Below are 17,289 nucleotides of genomic sequence, written 5' to 3'. Positions count from 1 at the left end.
TTGGGCAATTACTATTTCATCACTCATCTTCCAAGCATAGACAAAGCTCAGAAAACTCCATTTCAATTTAAAGATGATCTCTTTAAGTCTGTTTTGTCTTAATGTCTGCATGAACAACTGTTTTTTCACAGCTGCTGTCCTTCATGCTATCTCTTCATAAGACAGGAGGGAATAAAATAGAATCCTGTAACACCTAATTTAACTTGGTATAATAGGATCAAACTTTACTAATTACAGCAGTTCTAAGACTGTACTAGCAAATAATAGGTGAAAGAAATGAGAAGCAATTGACTTGACTCCATCAAGGCTTTTTGCAAAGAAGCTAGTAAAGAAATGTGAGCAGCAGAGGCAAGAAATGAAGTTCTGTCTTGAATCAGGAGCAGACTGAAAGAAAGAAAATCAAGCCCGAAATTTGCCAGCTTGTGTGGTAAATTGTAGAGCACAAAGGCCACAGTTCAATCCCCTTACCACTGGCCTGGAAGGAAGAGCAAGTAGTGATGTGATCAAGTTATAATTTTGTCTAATGTATACTTAAAAGTGATACAGGGGTTAGTCCAAGCCTTGAAGGATTGATTGTATTTGTGGATAATCTTTAGAAGAGGCTAAACTGGCTCTCTGAAGTGGGCAGTAATCCCTAAGGTGAAGACACAGGCACACACGAGGAGAGGTGTAGGTTGTTAGTGCAAATCAGGTGCCTTTCTTCTGGAAAAAGAGATCAGCATTGCTTGAGATGCTTGGGGAAGCTAGAGCTTAGCAAGTTTACAAGAAGCAATAATTCCTCTTCTTTTGTAACCTCCTCTTCCGAAGTGCCCATGCTTCAGGGCAGGTGCCAGCTATTGATTGATGGAAGCTATAAAGAAATATTCCTGCTGTGGGGCACTTGATTCAAAAGGGCCTTGGATTTTTTAGCGCCTTTGTGGAAGGTGCCTGATACTGTGGGAGATGCTGGAAATAGTAGATGTTGATTATTGTGAAGAGAAAATCCAGGCAGTGCTGCATGAGCCACACGGGGGAGTTAATCCGTAGGCAGTTGTTCAGAATAAAGGAGCATAGCTTTCTACAGAGAGGAAGCAATTTTTGCATTTTATTTTTTAAAAAATTAATATAAGAAGCAACTTGAACCTGACTTGAGCAGGTCTAACTATTTTGTATATGTCTTACAGCAGCTTAATCTCTTGGCATCGAGTCTGTTTTCTTCTGTTCACAACCTTTCCCTTTGCCCTACTAATGCAGTTTGTACCACAAACCCTGAAATTTTGCATATGCTGATGTGAAACAGGCACTTTACATTTCAGGATCCTACTTAGAGCACTGCCTGCCTCAGCAGGATCCAAAGGCACACACACCCAAGTGTTCAGCATCCTTTCCAAGCGGGCACGAAGCATTTTGCAATCCTTCTGCTGAGTATGCAGTGATGATGGTGGTTGCTACAAAGCAGTTGGTGGCTTATTCTTGGGCTATCTGTTTCTACATGTAACCCATTTACTGCCATCGTTATCACCTCAGATTGCAGCAAATTACAGCCTTGGGTATAGTAGTGCAGGTGCAGGCTGGCTTTTTTAGTCATTATTCAGTGCTGTTCCCTGCTGTCACCTCCAACCCCATGATTGCCATAAATGCTCTGGTTTCTTTCCTTATCGTGCTCTGAGGAACTGATGAGTCTTAATTTACTTATCACTGTAGCTATTTTCTTTCATATCTTCCTCTCCTTAAAGTGAGGAGCAGCTGGGTAGATGCAGTTCTCCTTGGCATGGATTCTAGGCTTCAGAAAGAGCTAGAAATGTCATGGGCAGTGCAGAAGACCTGTGCCTTTGTCCTTCAGCTGCCAGTAGCTAGCTTGGTGCATGCTGATTTCTGCTTCAGCTCCAACTGTTGTGTTCCCTGCTCCCCATCCTGACCTGTGCTCCAGCCCGTAGGAAGAGACATGTTTTCTGTTCTACCCTAATGCCCCTGAGCCTTGGTGACACCTTTTGATTACACTGCTGTGGCATGTCCTCCTGGGGGAAGAGGTAGAATGGGAGGGAGGTGGACCTTGGCCAGACGAACCCAACCTAGAGCTTTCTTTGTCTGTGATAATCCCTGTTAAAAGTGCTCAAATACCACCTGGTGGAGAGCTACTCCTGTAATTAACACCAGCAATTATTGTATGCAAAGTAGAACTTCTACTGTCAATGAACTTTGCCCCATCCATGATGGTTCCCATACTTCTGATTGTGGGGATTTTTTCTAACTTTTACTTGCTGTAGCTGAAGTAAACTGGAATTGCAAAAAGCCCAGACGTTTTTAATGGTGACACTACATGCAGGTTTATGATTTTTTTCTGTCGCAGCTTTAGGGGCTGGAAGTGGTAGGCATGGAAGTGTACTACAGGCAGGGCCTGTGGCCATCAACTAACTCCATTCCTGGAGTTGTACCAGTAAAGAATTAGTGTTTCCTTTTTTGCCAGTAAATAAGCAATTTTAAAAGGAAGGAAGCATGGCAATTTTGAGTCCAAGTTTTCAGGGGGTTCTACTACATTTAGTGTTTCCATTTGTCTAGTGATATGCTGAAAGCAAGCAGTGGAAACCATTCATGAGAGCTCTTTTTCATTCTCATCTCCATTTGTTGTCATTCTCAAAAAAAAAAAAAAAAAAGACTCAATTGCCTGTGGAAAGTGATATGTGTTGTCCATGTTTCTAGTCTTGAAATGCCTGTTGGGAGGCTTCTTCAGTCCACTCTTGCAGGAGGCAGGAGCAGGTTGAATCTGCTCCCAAAGACTGGGCAGAGGGAGTTCTCCATCAGCTGTGAATCCTGGGGGCAGCTGGCTGACAGATGGTCAGGAGGTGGCAAGTTGCTCTCCAAATTACCTGCCAGGCTCTAGAAGTTCGTTGATAGCCCTGCAGAACGTGGTTCTGTGTCTGCAAGCCTGGGCTCAAACACCTGCTCAGACACAGCACAAATTACAGTTTTTGCTGTGAGAAGCATGGTAGCCCTTCCAGGACAGTGCCTGGGCTCTTTCCTCCTGGCATGTCATTGTGCTGGGGCTCCCAAGCTTCACTCATATACTGGTTTTGGTAGCATCAGCAGCTCCTTTATGCACCTAGGAGACAGCATTTGCTGCCCTGAGAAGGAATGAGGTACAGGTGCCACTGTCACTTGGGAACCTTGTTGTAATACAGCCCACATCCTTGAGCATGGGAAGGGCAGCTAAACTTTTAGGTGTTATCAAAACAGGATTAGCCTGCCCAATGGCAAGAAAGGCAGAGCTGATCCAGGCAGTGCCTTGATTAGGAACTGATGGTCTGAAGAGGGGTGGGTCTCTCACCTGACCCCATTCTACCCACCTTCCACTGATGCCTTTCAGCTTCGGGGGATAGATAAGTACAGCAGGCAGGTTCCTCTTGGATGAATTAGGATTTGAGGGGATGTAGCAGGGAACTAGTCAGTCAGCTTTTCCAGAGCGCTGGATGCTGACAGACCTGTTTCTGCCAGTGTTTCACACCTCTGAATACTGGGCACCGTGCAAGCTCTGCTCCTCTTTACTCTGGAGAGTGGTGGAAGATCAGGGGAATGGCGATGCTGTGTAACATGGGCATCCCTGGAAAAACCTACCTTTGCCTCCTTTGAGGCTGAAATGCCTTGTTCACTTACTGTCAAGCTGGAGCCTCTGATCCTCAGCTGTGCAGTGTTCGGAGAAGCTTTAGGAGCTCATCCCTTTTGCTTATTGTGGCATGTGTTAGTAATATGCTCAGCATGGCAAGACCTCCTCAACACATTGGCCTAAGCTTGGGCCAGGCAGGCAGTGGCATTTCTTAAGGTCATGGGAAGCTTTCTAAGGATTTTTTGTGTCTGGTAAGCTTGCCCAGGTTCTCACAGGACTGCATGGTCATGGTCAAAGGCCATATGGCACTCAGCAGTCCCAAAGCTGGCCTCACACCCACAGTAAAGGTGACACTGTTTGCAGATCCAAGTCCTGCCCTTCCTGTATCCCAGTCTGCTCTTTAGGAGCGCCAATGTGAGCCTGTGTGAGCTGTGTCTGCCTTGCAGAGCCATCTGCACAGGGCTGCCTTGCTGGCCCCTTGAGAGAGGGGCTGTTGTGCTTCGATGAGCTGTGTGGGAAGCCCCAGCAGGAGTGCCTCAGGAGAGCCTCCCTTAACTCAGCATGACCAGGAGCTTCCGTGTTGTTCTGTCGGCTCTGTGCGGCAGTGAGGGAACACGCCATAGGAGAGCAGCATTGCAAAGCATTGGAGCCCTGCATAGCAGCCAGTGCTTCCTTCAGTAGAGCTCCAGTGCCTTCTGCCTGTCATGCTGCCACACATCCTCTCATGCCTCCTCCTCACTCTCCTAGAGCAAGGAGCTGGAAGAGGTCAGGATACCAGACAAATACTCTATGGTGTTTTACACAGCCAAGGTAGCATTATGCAGCTTGGCGTTAAGATAGCCTCTGTATCTCTTACAGGGAGTATTTGGGAATCTTGGCTTCTGGTTTCTGTTCCCTTCTCTTGGTTCCTCTCCTTTCTTCTCCCCACTCTTATGTCCTGAGCCAGATGTAAGTAGCTGTGAGCATGGTGGCTAAAGATCCTTGCTAGGAAAACTTGGGCCCTGCTTTATCATCTGCTAGTTGTTTGTTTGAAGCTGTTGATAAAGTAGGAGGTGGGAGCCCTGTGCTGGTGCTGAACAGGGCTGTTCTCACCCTCAGAGGGCAGACCTAGAGACAGTCTGGAGCTGTGGGCTTGCCCCGAGATGAAGGGTGAGCAGCAGCTGCCTCCTGCATGTCTCTGTGCTGATGCTGGCTGAAGTCAGCAGTGGTCTATGACCAGAGGTTTCCCAGAGAATGAGAATTGAATGGTCCTCCTGCCAAACTTGCCCAGGTTTGATTGGCATCCCGATGCTGATTTATTCTATTATTGGCTTTCACAGGGAAACTCACAAAATACTTTTTGAGTGAGTTTGACCTTGAGCTCGCTGCCTTGACCTGCTTTTCACTTCCTACAGATGGAGATGCTTGCTCTCCTGGGCATGTCATGGATGTTTCCCAGGGTAACACAGAGCCTTCTGAAAGGCAGGTTTGGGTGCTGCTTGCATTATTCCTGACCCTAGTGCTTTGTTCCTGTCCCAAGCAGCCCACTGTCCTTCTCCCCAGTAATACATTGCCATTCGTTCTGCAGAAATCAAGGAGGTGGAAAAGCAAACGAGAGGGGACAGATGCCAACAATCGACCCATCAAAGCTGCTGGTAAAGTTATTATCCAAGATATCTCCTGCTTGCTGCCTGTCCACAAGCTGCTGGGAGAGCTCTACATGTGAGTATATATGGGCTGTCATCCTTTCCCAAATGAAAGCAGCTGTCTTTGGCATTGCTGTGCTTTAATCCTGACATCAGTCAGAATGGATCCTTCAGTGTTTCTCTACCATCTTCCTCTGTTCTTGCCTCACTGCTTTTTTTTTATGGTATCCCTCTGCCTTTGAGAGGGGTCTTGTCTCCTGTAAATCAGAAAAGTGTGAGGGAATAAATTTGCGATGGGGTGTGGTAAACAGAGTTTGAAGTGCTGCTTCAGCATTGTCACTACCAATGTTACAGGTTCAGGTTTTCACTTGCTAAAGAGAGAAATTATCAGTAGAAATTATTTTTCAAATGTCATGTTAAACCCCACACTTAAATGCAGAGGCTTAAAAAGATCAGTAAATGCACATTTTCATTCTATGAAATTGTTAATAGCTCATAAAGCTTGTTAATTTCAGAAATATTTGATATGTTCCCACTTAGAGACTTGGTTGTACATGTCAGGTCTGTAACTGCAAGTTGTTCTGCTTTAATGGAAAGTATGGAGTTCTGTGGGCATTTTTGTGTTTTTGTTGGTTTTGTTGGTGTTTCTTTTTTTACAAAGGACTTCCTTTTTCCAGACTTTCTAAATCACATAGTTACAAAACCTCTGTTCCTGAATTTTTTCTTTCTTAGCTTTGGTAATACTGTGTGGTCCTTAATGGAATTTCCAGTCTATGGACATTCAGGGAAGAAGCAGGTTTCCTTTCTGAGGAAAGAAAGGAAAAAAACCCTTCCTTCTCTCTTGTGCTATGTTATTAAAAATAATGCTCTGTAAAACACCTGTTGGACCTTTCTTCTTGGGATATCTTGTGTAAAGAAGACCCTTTTTTGTGTACTGTAAAATCCTAAGCAGTCGAACTGTTGGGAATATTTCTGATGACAGGCACAAAAGCCCTCCTGGGTTTCCTCAGCCCACCTTGCCAGCCTGTCAAGGCTTCCCAATGGGTGTGTTATCCTCCTGGGGAGCAGGGTGAAGGCCAGCCTGGTTCCCCCAGCGTGCCTCCATGTCCCTGAGTCAGCCAGAGCAGATTGGGCTGAATGGGAACAGGATCATGTAACCAATGGCACCAGCTTTTAGGGACAAGAATGATTCTGGACTTCATGATATCTTGGCAGAAGTTTGGTCCGATATCCTCTTAGAAATGGTGCTGCTTAGAATCAATCCCAGCTAGTGCGGGGCTGGACTTGCTATGTGGTGTGTTAGCAAAAATTCATAGTGGGAGAAGAGTGGCAATGAACCCTGAATAACAGAGAAGGATGGGATGGGATCCTTGTCATGAAAGACGCTTATATTCAGGATCAGGAGGTTCTGGGCTGCACACCACTGCCAGTACCATGTTCCCACATCCCTCCCCACCTTCACAGGTAATGTGCCCATCAGAGCTGAGTTACCTCCTTTCTTTTCAGACTGAATGTGAATAACATCCAGGAGACTTGCCAGAAGAATGCTGCCTCAGCCTTGGCTGTGGGGCGGAGGGATCTCGTACAGGTATGCCATGGAATCAGACCTCTTCTTCAGCATGCTGGGCTATCCTCCAATGGCTTGTGCTGTCACTGACACCCAAATGGCCACCAGGATTCAGCAGCTGTACCAGGGAGTCTCTGGCTGCTGAACCAGGCCTGTGGAACAGCTGCCAAGGTGGTCCCCACCTCGCTGACTCTGGGCATTGAGAGATTACTTCCCAGGGCTGCACACAGATTCTTCTATGCCCTTTGCCAAACCGAGTGAAATACATTTTTCAGAGAATTCCTGTAGGCAAAGTGAGGAATGCAGCCTTCTGTTGAGTCATCAAATGGAGTAACTGTGCACAGAGTTGCCTAGCTGCTGTCAGCATTTTGATCCGTAATTTTTTTCGTACTTATGTAATTGTTCCCATTGTTTGGCGTTCATCTGTGCTGGCACTGGGTGCTAACTGCAGCTATCTTCTCCCAAGAGAGCCTGGGCCCAGGGGCCCCAAAATGAGGCTGGCCATTTACTTTCAACTAAAAATAGGAGAAAAATTGCTATTGGGGCTTTTCCCTGTGATTAGTCTATCGCAACAGGCAGAACATTTGACAGGACACAGGAGCACCTGAAAGAGATGGGAACTAGTACAGGAGCTGTGCACATCTCCTCAGCATTTGGCTCTTCCTAGAGCTGGACAGGCAACATGCACAGTCTTACCTGATCTAAGCAGAAGCTGACTCAGGCTGTTGTCTTGCTTCTTGGTGGGTTCTGTGAGAGCAGCAGAGAGAAAGTAGGTCTAGTTCCCCTTTGGCTGTTCTTCCTCTTGCAGTCTGGTTTGTCCACATTGGACCAGAGTTTGGGTGGAGTAACATCAGCAAGATTTCTCTGTGATAACTCTTGTTTCTTGCTTGGTTTTCCCTCTCCTATGTAACTCCAGCCTGTAGTGCAGCTCACAGCAGACATGGAGGCTTTAATTGCAAGTTACAGTTTTGATGTGCTCTGTAGCAGTGTAGAAAGTGGCATCTTTCCTTTTTCCATTTTCCATTTCTTACTCAGCCCAATCCTTGTTTCTGTTTCTCTTCTGTTTCTCGTTCTGGTTTCACGGGGAGCAGCTTTGGGACTACTTTTTCTGGCTGTTCTTTGTACTTGGAGCATGTGGTTTTTCTTTATTGTCCATGTTGTCAGTTCTCTAATTTCTGCTTCTTTTTAGCACCATGCTCTTTTTCCGTTCCTGTTCTTTTTTTCATGCTAAACTAGGAGCTTTCCTTTTCCCTTAAATATTCTAATTTTCCCATTTTCACAGCCACAGCAGAAAAAACAGTCCTAAATCAGTGGTATAGAGACTGACAAGATGGAACCATTTTCAGAGTAGAGGATGATAAATGAAGGAGAAATCTCACGTGAAGTGTTAAACTTTTGTAGTAGAAAAGGCAAACTGTGTCCTGTCTGTGCCAGACTGCACTAGGAAAATAGTGTTCAGTAACTTTCGCAATTAATCAAAGGATACTTCTCATGCAAATAATGATTTACCAGTAAACTTTTTGCCAGCAGACATCTCTGAACCCAGAACCGTATCAAATCTAAACCCTTTTGAGGCTTGTGAACATGAAATGCACTAAATAGGCTATAGACTGTTCTGCTTTTGCATTTAACCCAAACACAAAGCAAGTGGGACAGGGACGGCTTTGGTTTTGTGTTATTCTCTGTATTATTTGTGACACAGAGATCGAAACTCTTCCCTGCTGTCAGGGAAAAAAAAACCAAAGCAGACGAGCTCCATTATTATCTGTCTGTCTGTGTGTGAATTTGAGCACACCTATGCCCTGGGAGTGTGGTTTATCCTAATTGTAGCTTTGCTGCTTTTCCTTCCTGTCTGCCAGGTTTGGTCACTGGCCATGGTAGCCACTGATCTCTGTCTTGGACCGAAGTCCGACCCAGATTTAGAGATACCTTGGGCACAACATCCATTTGGACGTCAATTACTGGAGTCTTTGTACGTGTCTGAATGCTGGGGAGGGGTTGGGGAATGGTTGCTGAAGCAGAGCTCCCGTAACTATATATGTGTAAGGGCTCATTTCAGATCTGGGGTAGTGCCACAGCATGGATTTTTTCCTGTCTCAAGCCTGCGATGCATCACAAAGGGAAGCTCCAAACGTGTTTCTGGCATACAGGAGGCAGCCCTTGACCTTCCACCTATCACTCAGTTCTTCCTTGGCCAGCATTGAGCAATAGGCCAGGCATAGGTGGAGCTCTGCTTTCCATGCCCACAATTCCTGACTGGGAGATTTGGGTTTCCTGTTCCCCACTAAACGAGCCTGTTGGTGCAGCACCTTTTTTCACTTTCAGATTCCCTGATGTCATCTAGCTTTATTGTGAAATCATTCCAGTGGCCTCAAAGCCAAGTGTTAGCTACAGATATCTTCCAGATGGTGAATCTGCTCAGGAGGGCACATAACTAATACTAGATATTATTGGTCAATCCACCCTATTTGGAAGTGCAGGATTTGTGTGCTGTGCTTTCCACACTGTTGCTCAGCCGAGCTCTCTCCTGCTGCATGGCAGCAGTGGGAGCACAGCACAGGTTATTCTTCATCACTCTCAGCCTTCAGAGCAAGCCAGAAACTTCCTAGCCTTCCAGAAAACCTGCAGTGGGCTTTTGCCTTGTGATTTAGGTGCAGTATGCTTGCACCCAGAGGGCTTTGTCAAAAAGTTGTTGTTGCTGGGAGTGAGTCTAATGGCTCCAGCGTTACATCAGAGCACAAGTAGTGCTGGATTCCCAGAGCTCCATATTTCTCCCACTAGTTAGGGCATGAGTGTTTTCAGAAGGAGGGCTTGGCTCCTCAAAGGTGTGACAGAAAAGCCAGCCCAGTCCCTCAGTGCATGTGTCTCCTGTGGGCAGTCATGACACCCAAACCCATGTATGCAACAGGCTTGAAATTAGCTGCTCTGGAGTCTCAATGGTTTTGCCACTGAATTCTGCCCAGTCTCACACTGTCTTTTTAATTTCCCAGGCTGGCTCATTACTCGCAGCTCCACGATGTGCAGACCTTGGCCATGCTCTGCAGTGTGTTTGAAGCCCAATCCAGGCTCCAGGGGTGCCCCAACTCATGTGTCCCCTTTCCTCAGCGTGCCTCCAACCTGGCCTCCCACAGCCGATATGTATGATCACCATTTCTTTCCTATTTGTCTTGGATATCCTTGAGCATCTCTCACTTAGATTACATGATTTATTCTCCTTTCCCCCTCAACAGCCCAGCTTTACTTCCTCTGGCTCCTGTTCCAGCATGTCAGATCCTGGAATTGGCACTGGAGGCTGGAACATAGGTATGAGACCTGGCTAGTAAATGAAGCAATCTCCCTCCTTCTGGCCACGGTTTTAGATGGCTTCTGTGGTGGGGAAAGGAGGGAGTTAGTACTGGTTGTGATTGCAGATGTGCTCTCTTGCCAGAGCAGCTCTGTGGCGTTTGGCCAGCATGGTGTGGCTTCATGGCTGGAAGTGAGCAGGGCTTGCAGTATCTGTGTTGAGGCTCCTGCAGTCCTGCACCTGCTCACTTCAGTAGATGCTTCATTCAATGAGTATCAGAAGTGGCCTCAAAATGTCATCAGCCAGCTTATTCCACGGGGTTCAGGGGGAAAAGCAATGCTGTGCTTTTCCCCTCTCACTGGAAAAACAACAGCAGTTGGAAAGACTGGGTTCTTGGTGCCATGAATATCCGCAGAGGTTTTTCACTGAGCTGCAAAGGTGACAAAGACCAGTCACTCCTAGGGGCTCTGGTGTCCTGGTGATATTCACTGGCTAGGGCAGCATCAGCCCTGTTAGCACCAAAGCTGTAACTTTTCAGTGTGCTATCAAGGCACCTGTGACATGGGGAGGAGAGGATGGGGGTTAGGGGCGCGGATAATCTCTTGTAACACTTATTAGCAGTCATCTCCCTGCCCGCAGGGCAGTACCTTGCATACAGAGGCCCCTTTACGTAACAGCAGTCCTGGTGATGAGAGTCCTCCCTGTCTAGGAAAGAGGAGCCCAGTTCCAACAGGGATAATGTTCCCAAGCAAATTCCATAGGATTGATTGCTTTGTTAGTTTTTGTCTGAAGCAGAAGGCAAAAAGGATTCCTCCACGTCAGATTTCTCTGTCTGGTGATCCCCATTCCTGTCCTGTCACTAAAAGCGCAACAGAAGCGCTTGGCAAGTAGAGTCTGGCACTTAGTTCTTGGAGGTGGGGCAGTGTTTGTTGGAATGCAGAGGGTGGTAGGATAGAGATAGGACAGAAATGTCGGGGTGCAAGCCTGTGGTCTTTCATGTCCCTTCCTGACCCCAGTTTTGAGAGGGGAGATGCACTCACAGCCTCTTGGTGCTTGCAGCAAACAAAGACACAGAGCAGACCTCCACTCCCTGGTGTGAGTCTTCTCCTGATGACTTCCGCTATGGAAACCTAATGTATCCTGATCATCGGGAGCGGGAGAAAGACCAGCATGAGAAAAACAAAAGGTAGGTTATCATGTGCCTCAGGGGTATTCAGAGATGTCTTACTTGTGTCTCAGTCACCTGAAACTCCATAACCAGGTCTCTGTTGGTGCCGTGCAGTACCACACCTTCCCCTAGACCTTGTCATTCACCTAATTACATGACAAAGCTTCCGCCTGCAGATCAACGCTGCTGGGATTACACATGATACATCCCTAAGAGGCCATGGTGGGGGCCCCAAAGGGCAGTCCACCCACGGAGTGTGCACCCTGGAGCATTGAGCAAGTCAAGGCCAGAGCAGTTTGCATTCAGCAATGTTTCAGCAACACGTGGGAAGTACCCTGCTACGTTTCTAGCAGTGTGAGCTGGTTGCACAGCCATCGCTGGAAAGAGGGTTAGCCAGAGTCTCTGCGAATCAATCAATTACAAGTCTGTTTGTTCCTCCAGGCTGCTGGATCCTGCCAATACACAGCAATTTGATGACTTTAAGAAGTGCTATGGAGAAATCCTTTATCGCTGGGGCCTGCGAGAGAAGCGGGCTGAGGTTCTGAAGTTTGTCTCATGCCCTCCTGATCCCCACAAGGGAATTGGTGAGTGTCTGGTCCAGTTGCCCAGCTCTGCCCAGCCACAGCTCTGCCTCAGGAGTTTAGGAACGTGCAATCTGCAAGGCAGGATATGTTGTGGACGGAATGGACAAACTTTATCTGAGAGACCCACCCAAGGGAGTCACGAGGGTTTAAAATTGTTATATAGGTGTAATTAAACCTTGGTACAAATTGTTCCACAAGGTAATGATGGCAAACCAATTATTAATTATGAATAAACTATGACAGGTTCATTTAAATTTATTAATATAATGATAATTATTAGAATAAAAAGACCTTAATCAGAATTATTTATGACACACATTATAGAAAGTTAAAACTGATACTACAGTGCACTGGTTATTAAATCAATAATATCAAAGCTAGCTTAATCATTATCAGGCATTGATGTTCACCCATAGCAACGACCATAGGAAAATCTCTCTCACTTAGCCTTGAGGAGTGACCTTGAGGGGTGTCCCCACCCAAGGGAAGGATCTTCACACACACCTAAGAGAGGTGTGTTAGAAATTTTCACCATTTAAAATTGGAACTGGTCTTTTATGGTATGAAGTGATTGACTGTCAGTCACACAATTTTAGATAAAATGTTGTCCTGCCTGCTCAGCAGAACATGCTTTATTTTTGAGCAAGATGCTATCAGCTCTTTGGTTTCTTCTTCTGTAAGCATCTGCCTCTCCCATCCCTACCAGGGCTTTCACATCCATGTTGATGCCAGTCTTGGTGAGGAAGCATTTGCCTAACTTATCTATGTGAAGGGTCTAGTGTGAGGTAGTATCATGAGGCTGGTTTGAGCATTCTTCAACACTAAGAACAGCAAGCCCCCCCTGCTCAGTCCATCACCAGTCGCTTGCAAGTAAGGCAAAATCCAAGCTGTTTTACTCCTGCTTAGGCAGAGCATCCTGCTACATGGATGAAGTGTCCATTGGTTACTGAAATGTCACTGAAAATGTGTCATTTAACCTCTGACAGAGGTTAGCTCTGCCAGTAAATGGGTTTGACTTCTTCATAGCTCTAGGTGGAGGTGAGGCCTGCAGGTGTTGGTTCAAGGGCTTTGTAGACTGTAATATCTCTCCAGCAAAGCTGGAAATGCACATAGTGCCATGCCAGCAGTTCTGTGCTGATGGATGTCCTCTAATCCCTCTGAGATGCCCTGTCTTCATCTGTGATCCTGGGCTGAAGTGTCCTCATGTTAAAATTGCAAGATCTCTAACTGGGTGAGTTAGCCAGCAAATAGGTAAAGAGAGCTTTTGTCCCAAAATATTTTCAGCAGCATAGATGCCCTGCTTAAGGACAGCTACCAAATTTTCTTCTTCACAGACCTCTGGGAACAGATGTGCTTGATCTGGGGGGAGAAAAACAGGGGAGGGATGCCAGAGAAACAGCAGTAGTCTCACCTTGTCACCCAGGACAACTTCTGGGGAGTAACTAGAGTGAAAACAGGTGACTTAACCCACTGCCTTTGCCCCTTCGTGGCTGACAGTCTGATACAGGAGGCATCAGGTGTTCTCTGGGCTCCCCCGATGAGAAATGGAGGCTGTTCTTGTTTGCATGGTGACACTTCACACTGGTGAGAAGTGGATGAGACCAGCAGAGAAGCCTTCATGTGTAAGGATCTAAGCTTGAAATCCAACCCACCTTCCCAGCAGACAGCTGTAGCCATCAGGGGAATTGGTGGGCCAGTCAGTGCCCCAACATCCCGGTTGCCTTTCTTTTAATCCTGTATGGAGAACAAACCAAGGTCTCTAAACACCAGCTGTTCTCCCATCCTAATGGAGCTTTGAGGCACATCCCTGGGCAGTTTAAGGGGCTCATCTGTTGAACAAGGGGCTGCATGCAGGGCTGCTTTGTCCGTCATTCCACTGGCACTAAGTGTCTCACTCTCCCTGTGTTCCCTCTGGCAGAGTTTGGCGTGTACTGCAGCCACTGCCGCAGCGAGGTGCGCGGCACCCAGTGCGCCATCTGCAAAGGCTTCACCTTCCAGTGCGCCATCTGCCACGTGGCCGTGCGGGGCTCCTCCAACTTCTGCCTGACCTGCGGACACGGAGGCCACACCAGCCACATGATGGAGTGGTTTCGCACCCAGGAGGTGTGTCCCACGGGCTGTGGGTGCCACTGCCTGCTCGAGAGCACCTTCTGAGCAGTGGGGACAGCAGGGCATCCGGGAACTGATTGAATATTTAATTCCCAAGCCATGTTGAGTCAGCTCAGCTCCGCTCGGTCTGGAGGAGATCGCCACGAGGAGCTGAAGTGGGACATCCTGGCAATGTGCTGTGGTGATGTTTACAAGTGCTTCCGTTACTCCTACGCTTCCCAGGTTGCTTTCAGACCAATTTGACCAAATTCCATGTGTCCATTGCTGGCAATGGATGCCAGACCAGATAAATAGCTCTCTCCTGCAGAAGGGTGTGTGAGTATTGGTTAGTTTGGGATGAAGAGGTGTTTGGAAGCTCCCCTAGAAAGGGCCCACCTGGCAGAGCAAAACTCGCTTCAGCAATGTAGAGTCTTTTCCAGGTGCCTCCTTACATGGGCTCAAAGTGAGAAAAACAGTTGTTTTACACAATTAAGGCAGAAATAATTCTCAAGCAACAGTAAGCTCTAAAGGCAAGCTGCAAATGACACTTGAAAATTAAATAGTCCATGGAACTGTGTTCAGAACTTCTTTGGAAGCAGCCAGGGTCCTTATTTTAAATGGCTGTTTACATCATTTAGGTTTCCCCATAAAGCAAGAGAAGGAAATAGCATTTTTCAGGATTATTTCTTAAATAGCTTTCTGCTCACTGATCAGTACCTGTGGCTGGTGTGAAAAGCCCAGCCAAGCACCCAAGGTCCCTGGGATTAGTTGCTTCCGGCAGTTTTAGTACTGTTAGGCTTTAAGGTGTCTCCATCTCCTGCTTTCACCACGTGATAAAATGCACTTTAATCTGTCTCTGTCTTGTTGGTGACACTTTCTGGTGACTGGGAAAGGCATCTGCCTTTTGAATTTGGGATGCACACTGTCTTTCCACAGATGTGGTGTTTTGGAAAGCTTTGCTCCCTCCCTGAGAAAACACAAAGAGGACAATTACTCCATGCAGCTCCTTTTGGCTGTTGTCTCCAAGTGCTATGGGGAAAACTATGGATAATTTGAGATTTGCTGCTGCTTGAGTGATGAGGTTCCTGAACAGGGAGGCAGCAGTTTCTAGGGAAAAAGGAGGTTTGGAAGTATGGTGGGATCCACAGTGGCAAAAGGTTTATGACTTTCTTCCTGTGGCACATCAGCTGGGGAATGTACTGGATGGATGTGTCTGTTTGCAGCTGTGCCTGCTGGGCACTCCCAGTGCAGGGACACTGCTGTGCGGTGTGTGCACTCCTGGAGCCTGCAGCCTGTGCCTCTCCAGGGCTGCCTTCAGCCTGAGCTTTGGATTTGGGCGAATGTGTGGTCAGGGATGAGCCAGATGGAGCTACCCCCACCTGTACCGGCACTGATCCCTTCTCCCATGCTTGCCTGCTGAGTGGGGCTACGTGCCATGCCCGCTTCCAACCCTGTGCTAGCTCAAGCTGTGGGATCCTGCTGTGGAATAAACAGATGATGTATCTTAAACAATTAACATTAAAATTATTTTTTTAAGTGCTGTTCCAGTAGAATTTGTGTTGCTGTGGTGGTTCTCCCTCTGTGGGGAGCCCCCAGCAGCTTTCCCTCCCCGTGGGTGGTGAGTGTTGCACCCACGGCCCTCTCCCTGCACCCCAAAGCAGGGGGCTCGGTGGTAGCAGAGCCCTGCAATAGCTGAGGGGCTGCTGGGTCCCCCAGCCCTCGCTGGGACAATGTGCTATCAGCTCTATCAGCCTAGGAACAGCCCCCGGTTGTGAGGCTCCTCTCGGGAAAGCGAAGCCGGGCGGCGTCTGAGCTGCTCGCAAACCAAAGCCCACATCCTGCAGCTCGGGGAGGCCCTGGGCAGCGTCTGCCCCCCAGGAAAGCGGGCGGGTGCATCAGGGTCCTGCCCGGCGCCGCGGCAGCCCCAGGGGCAGAGTGCTCTTTGCCAGGAGCGCAGGGAGAGGGCTCCCGCCCTCCTCCTTCCTACGTGACAGCATTCAGCAGGGAAGTATGTTCATTTCCATGCTTGAGTGCTCCTGGAGCTTGGAAGGGAAAGGAGATTTGTGATTTAAAGGTGACGGACCGACAAATCGTGGTGTTTAGTGTGTTATTACAGTCCATTACGGTCCATCTCCATAGTATGGGAATGCCCCTGAGGCGGAGCATGGCCGGCACTTCAGAGGAAGGCGGAAAAGCCTTTGCCGTGCTGTTTGTGCAGCCCTGCACAGGTAGGTGGAATTTCTTCCCGGATGCTGCCAGCATTTCTCTCACACCCTGCAGCATGTCTGGTGGCTCCTTTGGGAGCAGCCTCACTCCATTCAGGGGTGACTATTGCACAGAAACACGAATGGCTTATTCCACCTGCCTGGAGCTGGTTGAAGAGAGAAATGTTGTTGCCTTTGCTGTGCAGGGCAGCAATAAATGGTCGGAAATGGGGCGTGGTGATGCCCCACACCAGCCTCTTCTGGGCTGCCCACCCCCGACTGCCTCCACTCACCCACCCACTCTTTGGAAAACTTGGTAAAGTGCGGAAAGTTCCCCAGTCTTGCTAAATATCACTCTGAATTGCAGGCTTTAGAGAAGGGAGAGGAGGCTGGCACTGCTCAGGCAGCGAGTCTTGGCCAGAGCGTGCACCAGACCAGCTCGGGACGTTTCCATGGTCAAACCAGGTGAATTGAATAGATTTTCCAGCCGATGGACAATGCTGAGGACTGTGGTCAGTTATGCTGCAGGGCAGGGGGTGACCCATCCATGGTTTCTGCTGGAGCAGGAGCAAGGGGGTATTGGATTAATCCAGCTGCTCTGCACGAGGCAGGAGTGAGCTCTTCGCACGCCGCGTGGGAAGGGTGTCAAACCACTTCCCTCAGGGCATCACCAGTGCTACGCGTTTGCCAGGGCTCCAGGAGGGACTGGACACTGCCAAGGAGAGGAGCTCCATCCCAGGCCACCTGTGTCCAGAGAGCCCAGCCAGCAGTGCTCTGCAGAGATGCCCACACACCCCACACCTGCTCTGGCACTCTTCCCAGGCTGGTGCAGAGGAGGAGGCCGAGCACAGAAGACCTGAGGTCCGACCTTGAACAGCTGCCTGCCAAAACTTGCTTCAGCTGCCTACCAAGTGCGTCCCAAGGGCTGTTACCTGTGTGTATCCATGCTAGCTTTCCCAAGGATGGGGCTGGAAGAGGGAGAGAGTGTTCCCACAACAACCCACGCTGTGCCCTCAAGGCCACTGTCAGCCTTTTAAGCCCTATTTGTTTTCCTACTGAGGGTGTAACAAGCATGGTGTGTCTTCCCTATCCCCACTGAGGCTTTCCATGTGTGGAGTAGGAAGTTTAATCCCTGATAATCGCGCTTGGCAGAGAAACAAGTGTTTAGCAGAGAGGGAAAACCTTTCCCC

General features: G+C 48.1%; 1 protein-coding gene across 2 annotated transcripts in view; it reads left to right on the top strand.

The window, feature by feature from the left end:
• Positions 1–15,431, top strand: part of WDR59 (WD repeat domain 59) — a 48,745-nt gene extending 33,314 nt beyond the window's left edge. For both annotated transcript variants that reach the window (XM_085071727.1, XM_085071726.1), the window contains 8 exons: positions 5,148–5,281; positions 6,712–6,793; positions 8,632–8,744; positions 9,763–9,910; positions 10,003–10,075; positions 11,115–11,241; positions 11,665–11,807; positions 13,726–15,431. In XM_085071727.1, coding sequence (XP_084927853.1) covers positions 5,148–5,281; positions 6,712–6,793; positions 8,632–8,744; positions 9,763–9,910; positions 10,003–10,075; positions 11,115–11,241; positions 11,665–11,807; positions 13,726–13,961 — 1,056 coding nt within the window. In that variant the 3' untranslated portion in view covers positions 13,962–15,431. The remainder of the gene's footprint in view (positions 1–5,147; positions 5,282–6,711; positions 6,794–8,631; positions 8,745–9,762; positions 9,911–10,002; positions 10,076–11,114; positions 11,242–11,664; positions 11,808–13,725) is intronic.
• Positions 15,432–17,289: the final 1,858 nt, after the last annotated feature.

Source organism: Lichenostomus cassidix, chromosome 11 (assembly GCF_008360975.1).
Source record: "Lichenostomus cassidix isolate B80296 chromosome 11, HeHo_3.0, whole genome shotgun sequence".
NCBI classification, from domain to species: domain Eukaryota; kingdom Metazoa; phylum Chordata; class Aves; order Passeriformes; family Meliphagidae; genus Lichenostomus; species Lichenostomus cassidix.
This window is presented reverse-complemented; position numbering and strand designations above follow the sequence as displayed.